This window comes from Hypanus sabinus, chromosome 17, assembly GCF_030144855.1.
Source record: "Hypanus sabinus isolate sHypSab1 chromosome 17, sHypSab1.hap1, whole genome shotgun sequence".
Taxonomy (NCBI): domain Eukaryota; kingdom Metazoa; phylum Chordata; class Chondrichthyes; order Myliobatiformes; family Dasyatidae; genus Hypanus; species Hypanus sabinus.
This window is the reverse complement of record NC_082722.1, coordinates 50,745,430-50,764,771: the sequence shown is the minus strand read 5'-3', so window position 1 is coordinate 50,764,771 and position 19,342 is coordinate 50,745,430. Positions and strand designations below refer to the sequence as shown.

At 41.5% G+C, this 19,342-nt stretch overlaps 2 protein-coding genes across 2 annotated transcripts in view; one reads left to right on the top strand and one right to left on the bottom strand.

The window, feature by feature from the left end:
- dpep1 (dipeptidase 1) overlaps positions 1-2,069 on the top strand; it is a 29,672-nt gene extending 27,603 nt beyond the window's left edge. The window contains exon 11 of the mRNA XM_059993037.1: positions 136-2,069. Coding sequence (XP_059849020.1) covers positions 136-300 — 165 coding nt within the window. The 3' untranslated portion in view covers positions 301-2,069. The remainder of the gene's footprint in view (positions 1-135) is intronic.
- Positions 2,070-3,585: 1,516 nt separating this feature from the next.
- Positions 3,586-19,275, bottom strand: nip7 (NIP7 nucleolar pre-rRNA processing protein). The gene is made up of 5 exons (XM_059993038.1): positions 19,167-19,275; positions 18,765-18,851; positions 11,509-11,647; positions 10,862-11,002; positions 3,586-4,394 (listed from the first exon to the last, which is right to left on the bottom strand). Exons 1-5 carry the CDS (start codon positions 19,232-19,234, stop codon positions 4,275-4,277), a joined length of 555 nt encoding a protein of 184 aa, XP_059849021.1. The 5' UTR covers positions 19,235-19,275; the 3' UTR covers positions 3,586-4,274.
- Positions 19,276-19,342: the final 67 nt, after the last annotated feature.

Genomic DNA, 19,342 nt, shown 5'->3' with positions numbered 1-19,342 from the left:
TCGTACTGGCAAAATGCTATGAATGAATGTACTTAAAACGGGAACTCATCAGCAACATCACTTCCAAACATCATTAGTTCAACGTGCTAATAGACTGGAGGAGTTAAAATACACTTCTGTTTGTTCCTTTTCTAGAGAAACTCAACCTCTCCTATAGCCGAAGAGCCCATTCCACATGATCAGGTTCGGAATCAATGCAGGACTGGCTATGGTTACGGCGAACAAAATAATGGAAATCCACTGACTTTGATGCCTGCAGTTATCACAGCAGCTTCCCTCACATACCACTTATTAGTGTAAGGGCCAAGCAAGATAAAAGGAAGCTGCAGCCCCTGAGCATAACACTCACTCAACAAAGACGACTTAACTAAAAGGAAAAAAATGTAGAAGAGTAGAATTTTTATGAGGTTTCTTCTCATCTTTCTGCAGAACTAGCGAAGATCCTGAGGATACGGGCATAATTGGCTACTTGTGTTCTTTTAACAGAACTCCTCAGTGTTAACTTCATGCACAAGTATATTGCTTTAAAACACAACCCAAACCGGCACCCAATGTTGTACTGTTAACCATTCTTAGAAGCCATTAAGTTTATAAGTAAGAACTCAGGACTCCAAAATAAAATACAGTTTATACCTGAATCAAAATACATCATTGCCATATTATATACAATTCCGTACAGTATTATGTTTGGAGTTGCAAATACTGTATATCTATTGATAAGACAGGTTGCTGCCTGCTGTTTTGAATTAGATTATTTCATGAGAAACTCATGAAAAAAATTATACAAAGAGATCATTTAACTCAACAGTTCCATGTTGATATACTTTCAGTCACGATTCCCTGAACTGTCAATCTGATCTACTCTCAAATGTTAGCTTGGGCTTTGCATTAACTCTAGTAATCAGAGTGAAGCCGTCGACCATGGATATTGCATTGAAGTTGGCTATGTTAACGCAAGCCATGGTTGTATGATATGGAGAACAAGCTGTTGCCTATGCAGCAAGCTCCCCCTCTCCACACAGCTGATGAATCCAAAGGAATGGCAGAGACTGATACCGTTTGGCATTTGCGACATCGCTGGAGTTGCCGCTCAGTGTTGAATTTAACGTACGACAGCCTTAGGAAGCCGGGCTGGGTTTTTCCTCATGGTTTACTCCCAAAGCCTTCCCCATGAGTGGGTTTAGCCACAAGACAGAGGAGGCTTGACATCAGTTTTCATTCTCCGAGATAATCTGCCAAGGCTGCCTGAAGCAACTGTGTTTAAGGTGCCAGTAATCTGCCTTTGCCCCTTCTCCTTTTGGGAGAAACAGTTCCACCAGGCTTAGTAGCTAAGCCACACGTGAAGGCCAGGAGCTGGACTTGGTTGTCGGAGGCTATTTGAGATACACGCCATTTATTGTTGTTGTTTTGTATGGCAGGTGTTTTTCTCTTTACACTTCTAATGGATTTTTGTCAAGCCACTCCTCCTGAAGTGTGCCCATTTGGGATGCCATTGGGAGCACTTAACAGAGAGTGGGAACTTATCCTCACTATTCCCCGGCTACGACGACCTTAAGGAACCCCAGTAATCAGAATTGTCTGTGTAAAACAAGCTCTGATATCGCTCCCGAATTTATTTACTCTTTTGTCTTTGAATCCCCATTCCCGACCTTTCTTTACCAGATGCTATCTGTTGTCTAACATCCTTCCATTATATCCTCCAGTTACCTGATCCAGAACAAACCAAAGTATATTTTTCATGTCTTTCCTTTGTATTTTCAGTGGCCCTGGCTTGCAGGATACGAATGTAGTCTCTATTATTAAATATACATTCAAAATCTATTAAAAATTATTCACTTATTTAAACCAGTTAAATGTCCTGAAAAGATCTAGAAAAACCTAAATATCTTGGTAAACAAAGTCCATTAAATGCATATAATTCAGACTGACCCAGTTCAGCAAAAAACAAAGTCTGTAGATATGGAAGATTGAAATAAAATCCAAACTGCCGTAAAGGCGCCCGTGGGGATTATTCTGAAGAATGATCATTGAACTGCTCCTTTTAGCTGTTTCTCCCCTCACAAGTGCTGTCTGATCAGATGAATACGCTATTTTCTGTTTTTATTAATGTAAGGCAGATAAAGCATAACTTCTGGCTAATTACAAGACATTGTTGCTGCCTGTCTGGACTTCACAATAATTACTATGGAGAATCCATCTGGAAATTTAGAATTTCCAACATGTGTGAATCCCAAGCTTACTCATATTTGTGATGGATACACCGATAATCTTATGTGGAACTGTTACACTGCACAAAAAAAGAGGCCATTTAAATTTAACCCTGGCTGTAGTGCTTCTGCAAAGTTTATAAAAGTGGTCTGGAGCCCTCATGTGGTAGAAGGCTGAAATGTTCTAAAATGATTTACAATATTACAGTACAAAAAATCTATTTTAGAAATATTACTCAAAATGATGCAGTTACTCACTAGGAGTGCCATTCGCTGAGTTATTCTTGTGAATTGCACTTGAACTTCCTTACATCCACTTTAATGATTTTCATTATCAACTGCTTCTGTGCCTACACTTTCTACAATACTACCTCTTTAATCTTGCTTGCTCCCAATTGTTCAGGGGTTGATTTGTTTTCAGGTTTCTGAATCTAGTCCACTTCTGATTCATTTCTGAGACTAATAAGGTTGCAATACCTGCAGTTTAGAACCTTTAATCCTTGTTCTTTGCTGTAATTATGCTATAGTCAGAATCAGGTTTATTATCTTCAGCATGTGACATGAAATTTGCTAACTTAGCAGCACTTCAATGCAATACAAAATATAGAAGAGAAAAAAAATAATAGATCAATTGCAGTATATGTATATTGAATAGATTAAAAAGGTGCAATTAACAGAAACACTGTATATTAAAAAAAAAGTGAGGTAGTGTCGAAGTCCATTTAGGAATCAGATGGCAGAGGGGAAGCTGCTCCTGAATCGCTGAGTGTGTGATTTCAGGCTTCTGTACCTCCTACCTGATGGTAACAGTGAGAAAAGGGCATGCCCTGGGTGCTGGAGGTTCTTAATAATGGACACTGCCTTTCTGAGACACCGCTCCTTGAACATGTCCTGGGTACTTTGTAGGCTAGTACCCAAGATGGAGCTGACTAGATTTACAACCTTCTGCAGCTTCTTTCGGTCCTGTGCAGTAGCCCCTCCATACCAGACAGTGATGCAGCCTGTCAGAATGCTCTCCACGGTACATCTATATAAGTTTTTGAGTGTATTTGTTGACATGCCAAATCTCTTCATACTCCTAATGAAGCCGCTGTCTTGCCTTCTTTATAACTACATCGATATGTTGGGATCAAGTTAGATTTTCAGAGATCTTGACACCCAGGAACTCGAAACTACTCACTCTCTTACCCGAATTATGATCACCACCATACCTTCCTACAATGTCAACTTCTGCTCTGTGGGAGTATTTTTATCAACTAACAATATTATTGGAACAGGATCTGAAAGGTATAATACGGTTCTTATTCAAAAATAGAAATTTACAGTAAAAATCAACATTCATTTATACCTTTATTTTCAGTATGTAAATGTCAGTGTGATATTGGCATTTTTTGTGCATTCTGCATTGACAGGACAAACCAGACAGGGACAGCAATAACAGGATAGTTTCACAATACAACGGGACAGAGTTGACTATCAATGATGTTTCATATTTTGGTGTTCAGTGAGACTTAATAGAAAGGGAAATCCAGCTCAACTTCTTAACTGGATTTTCTTCCACCTGTCAAGCTCCAGCTAATATTTACTGTAAAAACAAGATCTAAAAATTACTTCCGAACACAAAATCTTCACTCATTTTAATCAGTTTTAAAAATGTTTTAATCACAGTGCTGAGAAAAAATGATCCTTTAATTTTGTATAATAAAATATGTAATCAAATTAGGGCTGCGGTGTTTTCCAACTATAATAGATGATAATTTAAACCAACATTATGTAAAAGAAGATTTTAGGATGCAAGGAACAATTTAAAACCAAACAAAAAAAAATCTAAGTAGTTTGAATTTCCAATAATACTTGTGTACCTGTTAACAATCTTTAAACAGTTCTGAAGAACAACTTGCTAGACTTACAAAATATAACTTAGACTTACAAAATATAACTTGCAATATTCTTGCAAGTTGATATTGTTCTGAAATTCTTATCTTACATTTTCTTCAGAGAACACTAGAAGAAAAACAGAGGTCTATTCATAAGCTCAGTTCAATATTAATAGTTTTTTTGGTGAATTTATGTCAAGGTATCTTCATGTCGAATATATTCACCAATATCAGCTTGATGAAACACAACGATTGCCATTGGGTCTACTTTCCGACACTCCTGAGTTGATTTTGCAGCAACTCCAAAACCCTTTAGAAAAAAAATAGAAGATTTTACAGAATGTGAAACTAGAAATGAACTTCAACATAGTTTATCAAACAAATTGAATTATGCAATCTACACTGAAAGATCCTTTTTCAGACTTATTTCATTTAGCAGGTATTAACTTTAATGTGATTCAACAGAGATTCCCTTTGACTACCATTGCTGCACCATTACCAGTGAAGTTTAAGACACTACTAGACAGGTATATGAAGGAATTTAAGGTGGAGGGTTATATGGGAGGCAGGGTTTGAGGGTCAGCACAACATTGTGGGCCAAAGGGCCTGTAATGTGCTGTACTATTCTATGTTCTATATGAAATGAATACTGATAAAGTTTCCACGTTACGGAAGTTACTGTAGAAGTGCTGTATTAACCACTTTGGTTCATGGATTTCTATTTAAACTAAAAAGAGAAAGAAAGAACACTAAACATCTTTAAATACCAGAGACATTTTTTTAAGAAATCCAGACTGTTGAATTGGACCTTGACTACTATTAATGATTAAAAGCCAGAGGACTAAGATTAAATGTAAATGCCAATAATGTTGAGTAGCATTGAAAATTAGTGATATTTATAGTAGAGAAAATAAAAGACGATGCTGAAAGTGAAAACAAATAAATACCTTTAAAATAAGTACAAAAGGGATTATATTAACTAACAAAATAAATAAAAACTTTAGTCTAGTTAAAATACACCCATACAAATTCAGAATCTAGGAAAGAAACAGTAGAGACATGGCTACAAGTATTTAATGATTTGCTATAAAAAGATCACTTCCAGAGGTCTGATCGATAACTAATGTAATGACTAGTTTTCAGGATGAGAGAATTCTAGATCAGTGAGCTTATCACTGCTGATAGAAACATTATGGAATCTCTCCACACAGTGAGAACATAACATCTAACAATAAAATGTATAACAAATCTTCAACATGAGTTTCGAAAAGGAATGCTATTTACAATTGACACATTGTGGCAACCCACTTCCTAGCGCACTTGAACCGGCTCACAACTAGCCAGCACACCGGCATAAAAGCCAGTCCCAAAAAGGCGCCAGGTCTGCTTCACCAACAAAGGGAAAAGTTCGCGCGGGACTATGAGTACGTGCCCCCTACAGCATCCATGCCCGGGGAGGGTGGGATCAGGGAGGCTTTAAAGCGAGGCCGCGAAGTTCGAATAAAATCTTCTTTAACTGCAGTTTTGGAAGAAGACAGCGAGGCTTGAGAGGAAGTGCGGTGGCGGCCATTTTCAAATTGTCCAATTGCTTCTCTGATCGGAGTTCTGAGAGGCGGGACTGCGCAGGCGAGTGAAGGAGGCCCGGGAAGGAGGGAAGATATATAAAGAACGCCGCCTTAAGAAGTGGGCAGCTTCGTTTGCGGGCAGCGGAGTGCGCCGGGAGCAGAGTGTACGGCTTGGGCTCAGAGGGAACAGTAGGCTTATCTTTTAGTTCTTGTATTTTCAGTTATTTGGGAGGTATGAGTGTGAGGGCAGCTTGTTGTTCTCGGTGTCGGATGTGGGAGATCCTGGAGTCTCCGAGCCTCCCGGACGTCCACATCTGCGCCAGGTCCGCCGAACTGCAGCTCCTGAGGGACCGAGTTAGGGAACTGGAGCTGCAGCTCGATGACCTTCGCCTGGTCAGGGAGAGTGAGGAGGTGATAGAGAAGAGTTACAGGCAGGTGGTCACTCCGGGACCACGGGAGGCAGATAGGTGGGTTACAGTCAGGAAGGGGAAGAGGCAGGTACTAGAGAATACCCCAGTGGCTGTACCCCTTGACAATAAGTACTCATGTTTGAGTACTGTTGGGGGGGACAGCCTACCTGGTGGGAGTGACAGTGGTCGAGCCTCCAGCACAGAGGACGGCCCTGTAGCTCAGAAGGGTAGGGTTAGAAGAAAGAGGTCCATAGTAATAGGGGACTCAATAGTCAGGGGCTCAGACAGGCGTTTCTGTGGAGGTGACCGGGAGTCCCGGATGGTAATTTGCCTCCCTGGTGCCAGGGTTCGGGACGTTTCTGATCGCGTCCAAGATATCCTGAAGTGGGAGGGTGAAGAGCCAGAGGTCGTGGTACATGTAGGTACCAATGACATAGGAAGGAAAGGGGAAGAGGTCCTGAAACGAGAGTATAGGGAGTTAGAAAGGCAGTTAAGAAGAAGGACCGCAAAGGTAGTAATCTCGGGATTACTGCCTGTGCCACGCGACAGTGAGAGTAGGAATAGAATTAGGTGGAGGATGAATGCGTGGCTGTGGGATTGGAGCAGGGGGCAGGGATTCAAGTTTCTGGATCATTGGGACCTCTTCTGGGGCAGGAGTGACCTGTTCAAGAAGGATGGGTTACACTTGAATCGTGGGGGGACCAATATCCTAGCGGGGAGGTTTGCTAGGGCTACAGGGCAGACTTTAAACTAGTAAGATGGGGGGGCGGGAGACTATTTGAGGAGACTATGGGAGAGGAGGTTAGTTCACCAGTGGAGCAAGTAAATAGACAGTGTGTGAGGGAGGAAAGGCAGGTGATGGAGAAGGGATGTGCTCAGCCCGAAGATGTAGGGGAGAAGAAAGAAAAGGATAATAAATTTGAATGCATTGTTAGGGATGGAAAGAGAGGAGGAGATGGAGAGTAACTTAAATGTATCTATTTTAATGCTAGGAGCATTGTAAGAAAGGTGGATGAGCTTAAAGCGTGGATTGATACCTGGAATTATGATGTTGTAGCTATTAGTGAAACATGGTTGCAGGAAGGGTGTGATTGGCAACTAAATATTCCTGGATTTAGTTGCTTCAGGTGTGATAGAGTAGGAGGGGCCAGAGGAAGAGGTGTTGCTTTGCTTGTCCGAGAAAATCTTATGGCGGTGCTTTGGAAGGATAGATTAGAGAGCTCCTCTAGGGAGGCCATTTGGGTGGAATTGAAGAATGGGAAAGGTGCAGTAACACTGATAGGAGTGTATTATAGGCCACCTAATGGAGCGCTTGAGTTGGAAGAGCAAATGTGTAAGGAGATAGCAGATATTTGTAGTAAACACAAGGTGGTGATTGTGGGAGATTTTAATTTTCCACACGTAGACTGGGAAGCTCATTCTGTAAAAGGGCTGGATGGTTTAGAGTTTGTGAAATGTGTGCAGGATAGTTTTTTGCAACAATACATAGAAGTATCGACTAGAGATGGGGCAGTGTTGGATCTCCTGTTAGGGAATGCGATAGGTCAGCTGACAGATGTATGTGTTGGGGAGCACTTCGGGTCCAGTGATCACAATAGCATTAGCTTCAATATAATTATGGAGAAGGACAGGACTGGACCTAGAGTTGAGATTTTTGATTGAAGAAAGGCTAACTTTGAGGGGATGTGAAGGGATTTAGAGAGAGTGGATTGGGTCAAGTTGTTTTATGGGAAGGATGTAATAGAGAAATGGAGGTCATTTAAGGGTGAAATTATGAGGGTACAGAATCTTTCTGTTCCTGTTAGGGTGAAAGGAAAGGTTAAAGGTTTGAGAGCACCATGGTTTTCAAGGGATATTAGAAATTTGGTTCAGAAAAAGAGGGATGTCTACAATAGATATAGGCAGCATGGAGTAAAGGAATTGCTCGAGGAATATAAAAAATGTAAAAGGAATCTTAAGAAAGAGATTAGAAAAGCTAAAAGAAGATACGAGGTTGGTTTGGCAAATAAGGTGAAAGTAAATCCGAAAGGTTTCTAGTTATATTAAAAGCAAGAGGATAGTGAGGGATAAAATTGGCCCCTTAGAGAATCAGAGTGGTCAGCTATGTGTGGAACCGAAGGAGATGGGAGAGATTTTGAATGATTTCTTCTCTTCAGTATTCACTAAGGAGAAGGATATTGAATTGTCTAAGGTGTGGGAAACAAGTAAGGAAGTTATGGAACCTATGACAATTAAAGAGGTGGAGGTACTGGCGCTTTTAAGAAATTTAAAAGTGGATAAATCTCCGGGTCCTGACAGGATATTCCCCAGGACCTTGAGGGAAGTTTGTGTAGAAATAGCAGGAGCTCTGACGGAGATCTTTAATATGTCATTAGAAACGGGGATTGTGCCGGAGGATTGGCGTATTGCTCATGTGGTTCCATTGTTTAAAAAGGGTTCTAGAAGGAAGCCTAGCAATTATAGACCTGTCAGTTTGACATCAGTGGTGGGTAAATTAATGGAAAGTATTCTTAGAGATAGTATTTATAATTATCTGGATAGACGGGATCTGATTAGAAGTAGCCAGCATAGATTTGTGCGTAGAAGGTCATGTTTGACAAACCTTATTGAATTTTTTGAAGAAGTTACGAGGAATGTTGACGAGGGTAAGGCAGTGGATGTAGTCTATATGGACTTCAGCAAAGCCTTTGACAAAGTTCCACATGGAAGGTTAGTTAAGAAGGTTCAGTCGTTAGGTATTAATGCTGGAGTAATAAAATGGATTCAACAGTGGCTAGATGGGAGATGCCAGAGAGTAGTGGTGGATAATTGTTTATCGGGATGGAGGCCGGTGACTAGCGGGGTGCCTCAGGGATCTGTTTTGGGCCCAATGTTGTTTGTAATATACATAAATGATCTGGATGATGGGGTGGTAAATTGGATTAGTAAGTATGCTGACGATACTAAGGTAGGAGGTGTTGTGGATAATGAGGTGGATTTTCAGAGCTTGCAGGGAGATTTATTCCGGTTAGAAGAATGGGCTGAACGTTGGCAGATGGAGTTTAATGCTGAGAAGTGTGAGGTTCTACATTTTGGCAGGAATAATCCAAATAGAACATACAGAGTAAATGGTAGGGCATTGAGGAATGCAGAGGAACAGAGAGATCTAGGAATAACTGTGCATAGTTCCCTGAAAGTGGAGTCTCATGTAGGTAGGGTGGTGAAGAGGGCTTTTGGAACGCTGGCCTTTATAAATCAAAGCATTGAGTACAGAAGTTGGGATGTAATGCTAAAGTTGTACAAGGCATTGGTAAGGCCAAATTTGGAATATTGTGTGCAGTTCTGGTCACCGAATTATAGGAAAGATATCAATAAATTAGAGAGAGTGCAGAGACGATTTACTAGGATGTTACCTGGGTTTCAGCAATTAAGTTACAGAGAAAGGTTGAACAAGTTAGGTCTCTATTCATTGGAGCGTAGAAGGTTGAGGGGGGATTTGATCGAGGTATTTAAAATTTTGAGAGGGATAGATAGAGTTGACGTGAACAGGCTGTTTCCATTGAGAGTAGGGGAGATTCAAACTAGAGGACATTATTTGAGAGTTAGGGGGCAGAAGTTTAAGGGAAACACGAGGGGGTATTTCTTTACTCAAAGAGTGATAGCTGTGTGGAATGAGCTTCCTGTAGAAGTAGTAGAGGCCAGTTCAGTTGTGTCATTTAAGGTAAAATTGGATAGGTATATGGACAGGAAAGGAGTGGAGGGTTATGGGCTGAGTGCGGGTAGGTGGGACTAGGTGAGATTAAGGGTTCGGCACGGACTAGGAGGGCCAAGATGGCCTGTTTCCGTGCTGTGATTGTTTTATGGTTATATGGTTATCCGACTCCATGTCGTTATTTTCAGCGCAGCGTGTAGCACACCGCTACAACATAATTTAAATTCTAAAATCTAAAGCACCATTTCTAAATTTGCCAATGATATCAAATTTGGGGGGGAAATCTTTAGTCAGTACTGGGAAAGCTTTGTAATAAATGACAGAAGCATATTAATAAACTTCCAGAACAGGCAGAAAATTGAAAATAAAGTTCAATGTGGATAAATGCAAGTAACCAGTTTTGGGAGGAAGAATAAATTCCTTATTTTTTGGAAAGAGAGATTCTAAGTTTGACAGAGAAACAAAGGAATTTGAAGAATATACCAAAATGCACGGTTACACGTTTGTAATACCCTAAAACATAGGTGCAGAACTAAGCCCTTTAGCCCATTGAATCTGCACCACCATTTGGTCACTGCTGATGTATTTTCCCTCTCAACCCCATTCACCTGCCTTCTCCACAAAATCTTTGACACCCTTATCAAGAACCTATCAACCTCTGCTTTAAATATACCCAATGACATCGCCTCCACTGCCATATATGGCAACGAATTCCAGATTTGTCAGTCTGGCTAAAGAAATTCTTTCTCATCTCTGTTTTAAAGAGTTATCCTTCTACTCCGACGCTGTGCTCTCTGGTCCCAGATTTTTCCCACTGTTGAAATCATGCCTCCATGTTCACTCCATCATAGAAAGTTGAATAAACTTAAGGATTTTCAGCATTTTTTCACTTCATTTCAGATTTCCAGAATCTGCAGTCTTCTGATTTTGTGTCTTAAAAATACCACAGAAACGTAACATCTCAACTCAATTAAAAGTGCTGATAAATGTCAATGAATCTGTTGTGAGTAAATGTTATTATTATGGTACCAATGTTTACTGAACATCCTCCCCTTTGCATAGAGTATTGTTATATTTCAACAGTTAACAGCCAAACAGTCCTTTCTCTTACCAGTGGAACATCAGCCATGGAGTATATCACTACACCTTGGTACTGAGCTGTATTTTCTGTAATTCGACCCAAACCAGATTTCAATATATGATTTCCATACAAGAAAGATTGTTCCGAGCCAGGTTTCACCCACACTTTGTACTGAAATTAAACAAAAAACGTTATTACTTTGACTATTGTCTAATTTGACTATTGACTAATGATGAATATTGCTCTTCAATGTATCACTTAAAAAAACCCATAAACACAATTCAGTTATCATGTGAAAGAGTGAAAGGTGAGGTTTAAGGAGAACATGAGGGGAGGCTTCTTCACTCAGGTGGTCATGAGAGTGTGTAACAAGTGGTTCCAGCACAAGTGGTGCATACAAGCTCAATTTCAATGTTTAAGAGAAATGAGGATAGGTACATGGATGGTAAGGCTATTGTCCCAATGCAGGTTGATGGGAATAGTTTGGCATGGACTAGATGGGCCAAAGGGGCAACTTATGTTCTGTATTTCTCTATGACTATACAAGTAAGGTCACAAATTTTTATCTTCAAATACCTAACAATCCTAATATTTAATAAAGACATCGTTCCATATAAGATAACACAGATTTCCCTCCATTATGCGCAATGATGCTTCAATCCAGTGCAAGAACCTACCTTAGCATAAGGAGCCAGATAGTCAAGTGCCGTAATGTGAAGGCGGAATTTTGAAGTTTTGGTGAATTTCCCAAAGCAGCTTCCAAGTGAAACAAGTTTATCTCGAGAAATATTTGTTGCCAATTTCAGAATTTTCTCACTGCAACAGAGAAGCCACATTGTCAGATACATCCTAAAAAAAAGTCATTTTATACAATTGCTATTTCTTCGTTGAACTTTCCTTAATTATGTGAATACTTTTTCACAAATATCAATTTCATTCTTCATAAGTATTTGTTACAAGGAGTTCCCTTGTAACCCACTGGGATTCTTTAGTCATCATACCATTCTCTCCACCTCCTATTATGCTTAACTTGAAGTTATTAAAACTCACAGCAAGAAGAAAATCATTTGGCCAATTGTATTCAGCTATGCCTAAACTTCAGCTAGATGGAGCTCATCAGCCTGGGAAGGCAGACCATCTAAGAGAGGGAAAACTCTGATTTCAAACCTCCGCTGCCTTGCAGCCATACCCACTATGGTAAAGGCATTGGGAGTAAACCCAGAGGACAAATCCGGAGCTGGAGTCCCTAAGGCAGTCGACGCTGTCTTCAACCTCGTTCTGGCAACTCCTGCGACGACACTGGTGCCAAGCTGTATCAGCCTTTGCCCTTCCCTTGGACAACATCAGTGGTGTGGAGAGGGGAGACTTGCTGCATGGGCAACTTCCAGTCTTCCATACAACCTTGCCCAGGCCTGTGCCCTGGAGAGGACTTTCCAGGCGCAGATCCATGGTCTCGCAAGACTAACGGATGCCATCATCACCACCATCATGCCCAAACAATAGTCCATTTCTAAGCTCTTGGTCTGATGTTGCATAGGTTATGGCACCTTCAGATGCTTAACCAACTCCTTTATTTTGAAATGTGATATTCTTAGACAGCAGTTGCAGATGCCTGTCATTCTTTATGCAAAACGGTTCTCCCATCTCTAATCCTACCAATTACTTTGTACCTTTGCCAAATCCTCACTGGTGGATGAATTAAGATGATCTCATTCAACTTGTTAAGGATTCTATTTTGATTATATCTCCCATCATTCTGCTTCATATGAAAGTAAGCATTATCAGGTTGGTAATATCCTCATAAGTTTCTGTTGCCATCAAATATTTTCTGTAAAGTGGTAACTAGAACAACATGAAGCAACAAATTTAGTTCAGATATCTTTTTCCAGTCCTTATTTTCTGTGTGTCAACAAATATCCCAAGTATCTTCTTATCCACCTTATCTACCCTTTTCGCTTCCCTTCAGACAAGCAAGCCAGGTAGATAAGAAGATTAGGAAGATCTCTTGTCCTCTATCCAGATCTGTGCTTTTCTATTGATCATATATTCCCTTGTCTTGTTTACCTTATTCAAATGTTACTTTAAACCTCTTGGGATTAAATTCCAATTGATACTTTGTCAATGTCTTGTATCCATAACATATGATTCTCTTCCACTTTATACAGCACCTTAAGGTCCTTGATTTTATCTTTTCAAATTTATGCACATATCCTCTTTGTCCTGCTTTCCTTATTAATTTCACCTCTGCACTTTTTATACCTCTACAGTCTTCATGATTTATTGTACCAGACCAACCAGTCCAAACACTCAGTTGCTCAAAATGAATCACAAGTAATACAGATGACTTCCAACTCAGAAGGATAAACAGTGGATTTCCCATAGTCCTAAGCTCTCCATTATCATTCACAACTTTTCCTTTTCTGCTGTACTCCTCCATGCTTTCCCACCAATCACACAGACTTTAGCAAGGCCTCTGACTAGGTACCGCGTAGAGGTTAGACCACATTCGATCTAGATGGACTAGCCAACTGGATATGAGATTTGGCCTAATAGTTGGAGACAGGCTGAGCTGGTAAAGGGTGGTGACAGGGAGTCATTTTTCCACTGGAGGCCTGTGGTCAGATGTGAAGCAGGAATTGGCAATGGGTGGGTCCACCATTTCTCATGATTTTGTGCTACCAATTTGGACAAGTCATACAGTAAAGCCCTGATGAGTGTTGCAGAAGAGATCTAGGGGTGCAGGTAGATCATACCTTGAAATCGCTGACACGGATGGATGGGGTATTAAAGACTGTTTGAAATGCTGGTCTTCATCAGCGAAGATATTGACTACAGGAAGTGGGACATCATGCTATAGCTATGCAAGACACTGATAAATTTACATTTGAAATATTGCACACAGTTCTGTCACCCTGATTTAGGAAGGACGTCAATAAACTGGAAAGGGCGCAAAAAGCCTCAAGGTTGTTACCAGGACAGGAGGATTTTAGTCAGAGGGAGAATGTGGATAGGCCAGGATATTTATCCCTTGATCACTGAAGGATGACCTTATGGAGGTTTATAAAATTATAGGGGCATATATAAAGTGAATAGTCATAGACTTTTCTCCAGGATAGGGAAGTCCAAAGCTAATAAGCATACATTTAAAGTGAGTGGTGAACAATTTAAAAAGCATCAGAGAAGCAGCCTTTTCACACAGAGGGTGGGGCATATATAGAACAGGGTGCCAAAGAAAATGATAGAGTTAGGTACAATTATGGTACTTAAGAGACTTTTAGACAGATAAGTCATGTCAAGACATAAGTGTAGGAGAGGGTTAAAATATAGAACAGTACAGCTCAAGAGGAGGCCCTTTGGCTCTGCCTAACTAATCTCCTCTGCCTATACAATGTCCATACCCTTCCATTTTTCCTCACATTCATATGCCTAATTAAATGTCTCTTCGAAGTCTCTAATGTTTCTGCCTCTACCACCACAGTAGACAGTACACCCACTACTCTTGTGAAAAACAAGCTTGCCCCTCACACCTCCTTTGAAATTATACCCTCTCACCTTAAATGCATGCCCTCTGGTATTAGACATTTGAGCACTTGGGAAAAACGATACAGTCTGTCTACTCTGTCTATGCCTCTCATAATCTTATAAACCTGAAAAATCTCCCCTCATCCTCTGCTGCTCCAGAGAAAAGAACCCAGATTTGTCCGATCTTTCTTATAGCACATGCTATCTAATCCAGGCAGCATTCTGGTAAACCTCTTCTGCAATCTCTCCAAATCCTCAACATTCTTTCTATAATGGGGAGACAGGAACTGTATGCAATATTCCAGATGCAGCCTAATTTTATAAAGCTGCAACATAATTTCCTCAATTTTGAGCTCAATGCCTCGACTGATAAAGGTAAGCATGCCACCTGCCTTTTTAACCAGCCTAGCAACCTGTTAGCCACTTTAAGGGAGCTATGAATTTGGACTCCAAGATCTCTCTGCTTATCAACACTGTTAAGGATCTTGCTCTCAAAAGTGTAGTTTCCTTGCATCTGACCTACTCCAATGCAACTCTTCCCATCTGGCTGTGTTAAACTCCATCTGCCATTTCTGCAAATGATCTACAATATATCCTGTTGTATTTTTTCCCAGTCTTGTATGCTATCCATAACACCAATCTTTGTATCATCTACAAACTTACTAACCCACCCATTTGCATTTTCATCCAGATCATTTATATACCTCACAAACAGCAGAGGTCCCAGTACAGATCCTAAGAAACACCACTAATCACAGACCTCCAGCTTGGACAAGTCTCTGTCCTCTATGGGCAAGCCAGTTCTGAATCCAAAAAAGCCAATTCACCATGGATCCCATGCATCTTAATCTTCTGGATGAGCCTCCTGTGAGGAACCTTACAAAAATCCATGTAGACAACATCCACAGCTCTACCTTCATCAAACACTCTTGTCACCTCAACAAAAAACTCAGTTAGGTTAGTAAGACATGGCTTGCCTTGTACATGCTGGCTCTCTAATTAGACCATGTTCTCCAGATGCCCGTAAATAATATCTCTAAGAATTCTTTTCTGTAATCTCCCTATCATGACGTGGACCCACCAGTCCATTTTTTTCCAGGATTATCCCTGGTTTCCTTCCTGAATAATGGAACAACATTAGCTGCCCACCAACCCTCTTGCCTGTGGCTAGAGAGGACACAAAGTTATTGGTCAAGGCTCCAGCAATCTCTTCTCTTGCCTCTCTCAATAACCTGGGGTATATCCCATTAAGCTCTGAGGACTTACACCCTTAATACTCGTTAAAAGACCCAACACCACCTCCTCCTTTACCTAGCAATGCCCTAGCATATCAACGGCTCAGCACTGATTTCCCTATCCTCTACGTCCTTCCCCTTGGTAAATACTGATGTATAGTACTCACTAAGGACCTGACCCATATCCTCTGTATCCAAGGAAATGTTCCCCCATTTATCCGTGAGTGGTCCACCCTCTCCCTAGTTATCCCCTTGCTCTTGATGTATGTATAGAATGCCTTGGAACTTCCTTTAATCTTACTCGCCAATAGACATTTTGTAGCCCCTCCTGGCTTTCCTAATTCCTTTCCTGGCTACTTTATAATCCTAATGGGCCCTGCTTGATTCCAGCTTCCTATTGTGGCTATTTTGGGCACCATGGTAGTGTTTGACACTATTACAGCCCTGTTCCCTCTAAGCTACGTAGATATGCGGCCGTGCACAGACACTGCTATAGTGCAGCAGGAATTTTATATGTTAAGATAATTGTGAAATACCCTGGAATTAACTGCGTTAATCAACAGAATCCATAAATTTTCTAAATAATATACACACCACAAACTTTGCTTTGAAACATTTTAGAGCTTCAACATATTTACATTGTCAATGCTTTAAGTTTTAAACTGTTACAAATTGTAACAATAAACACAGAATTGAGTTCAGTAGCTCATTGTTAATAAACAGCCAGCCTGCTGAACACCAACACCTATAAATTTAAAAGTTTATGAAACATGAAAGATTTTTGTTGTATTGCATTTCATTCTATCCTTCAATTAATAAATAAAAGTATGTGATTTTTCAATTTTCATTCTAAATGTTCACAGCATGCATATTGCAAAACAAAATATTTAAAGTGCCGCTCAGTTTTCAGGCCGTGTAAAAAGTTCCTGCTTGGAGGAATTGTTGGTTCGCACAGCTGTGTAAAGGGTGCATTGATAACAGCTCAGGGTGTTCCGGAGTTTGGAGTTCAATTAGGCACTACCTGCAAGGTGTTTGTATGTTCTCTCCGTGAACATGTGGGTTTCCTGTGGGTGCACTGTTTTCCTCCCACAGAACAAACACCTGCTGTTTAGTAGATTAATTGGTCATTGTAACTTGTCCTGTGAATAGACAAGTGCTAAATAAGTGCTTTACTGAGTGGTGCAGTTCAGTGGGCCAGTTCCGCACTATACCTCGAAATAAATAAACTTAACATATTTTTCCTTCTTGATGAAATTCATTACCCTCAACATCTAAGGTCCATTTACATTGCCATCCTTGTCCCTTTCTCTGACCAGAACATACCTGCCCTGTACTCTATGCAGTTGATCTTCAAACACCCTCCACATGCCAGATGCGGACTTATCCAATAGCAGCTGTTCCCCCCAATGCTCCAGATACGACCTACCGACGATTAATCTGCCTACATATCAGTTCCTTAAACAGTGGCTGTTGGGGGCGGGTCAAAAGTACAATCCCATTAAGCGATTGCACCCTTTCTATTTTTGAGTTCTACCCATATACTCAGTAGATGAGCCCTCCATTATGTCCCCTCTGAGTGCAGCTGTGATTAGTAGTGCAACTCCACCCTGTCTTTTACCTCACTCGCTATCTTTTCTAAAACATCAAAACCCTGGGACATTAAGCACCCATTCCAGTCCCTCTCTCAACCAAATCTCTGTAATACCACAATACCATAGCTCCATGTACTGATCCATGTTCATCATCTTTACCCATACCACTCCTAGCATTGAAATAAATACACACTTCTAACTATACATCCCATTGTATCTATTACTTTGCTTCTGCCTGTTTTTACCGGCCCCCATCAGCTACCTTCCTCCATCCCTCCATTTTCTGACCTGCTGCTCTGGTTCCCATTCCTGCAAAACTAGTTTAAACCCTCCCGAGTAGCACAAGTGAACCTCCCAGCCAGGCTATCCAAACCATCCAGATTGATGAAACCTGTCCTTAGTACGGGTCACCTCTGCCCCAAAAAGGTTCCAATTATCCCAAAACCTGAAACTCTGCTTCTGCACGAGTTCCTCAGTCACTTACTCACCTGTACTGTCCTGCTCTTCAGCCTCTTTCCAGACTCCTTATACTCACTGATGCCAATGTAAAGCACCAATTCTGGCTGCGCAACTTCCTAATTGAGAATACTCTGCAGCCGCTCTGAGACATCCGGGACCCTAGCACCTGGGAGGCAAAACACCGTCTTGGCCTCTCTTTCATGGCCTAGAATCTCACATCCAACCCCACCCCACCACCTGCCCCCGACTATCAAGTCTCTAATCACTATTGCTCTACCTGACTTTACACTTCCCAACTGAGCCCCAGAGCTGGTCACAGTGCCATTGGCCTGGCTGCTGCTGCTGTGCCCTGATATGTCATTCTCCCTCTCCAGCCCAGCAGTATTCAAAGATGTGTACTTGTTGCTATGGGGAATGGCCAAAGGGGAGCCCTGCACTGCCTGCTCACTCCCCTGACCTCTCCTGGTAGCCACCCACCACATCAGTGGAAGTTTCATCTAGGAGGTTTTCAGCTTCCAGGATGTCCAGTTTCTTGACCTTGTCAGTCAGAAGCTCAAGCTGAGTTCACTTCCTGCAGGTATAGTCATCAGGAAGACTGTAGATATCCTGCAATCACACATCTTACAAGAGGAGCATTCCATTACCTTAACTACCATACTTCCTACACTTGTTATATCTTTGGCTCTCACCTCTTAAGCTGAACAATAAAATAAATGATTCCAAACGACTCAGCACCCTTAGCCTCCGCCTGTTCTCACTGAAGCCTGACCACTCTAACACTGGCACACTCCAACAATGGCCACTCTGCTTAAACCTTGTCTTTTTTCGGCCCTTGCTTCATTACTAATAACCCAAGCAACCATCCACTCCGCAGACAAGTCCTGACAGGTCCCGCTTGCTTTTTAAAACTGGTGAATACAGCACACAAGGAACTATCTCCAATTACACAGTGACCTTCTGCTCTGTAGACAAGTCACAATGGGTCCTGCTTGCTTTTAAAAGTGGCATATAAAACCCACAAGGAATTGTCTGCACATTTACAAGGATATGAGCTAAAAGACGGGCTCCTGTGCTGCATAACTCTGAATCTGTAAAAGTGTAGGAATAAATACATATTGCACTCACCTTACATAATAAACACGATTGTTGTGCAAGCGGAAGCAATAGGTTCCATCAGGTCTATCAACCAGTAGCTTAATATTTTCTCCAATACTGCAAAAGCCAGAATTTCTAAAGTGAATCATTAAACTCAGCCCACAGCTGAACCTATTGTTTTACTTTCCATCCCAAGCCCAGTTCGTCTCTACTCATTCCATAACCCTCCCCGACCCATCGTTCCCAAAGCCACTCCACTTTCAACACCACTTCCCCCACCCCCATGTTCCCTCCTCACCTCCCACTGCAAACTCATTCTCTGCCACGAATACAACAAGCCACCCTCTCCCCAGTCTCCCCTCATCAGTGTGCCGGCTCCTCCTCACATCGCTAACCCCCAGGTCACTGTCGATCCCGACCACAGTCACTCACTATTTGGCCAATTTCTCGAACAGGAGCCGCGTCTCCTCATCCGTCAGCGGCCGCATCTCCACCAGCATGCGCCCGGCGCCCCGGAACCGGAACCGCTCGTAACTCGGGGCAACACCGAGCCGGCCCGCGCCCAGTCTTTGCAAACCTCGGGAAGGAGCCAGAACATTACACTTTCA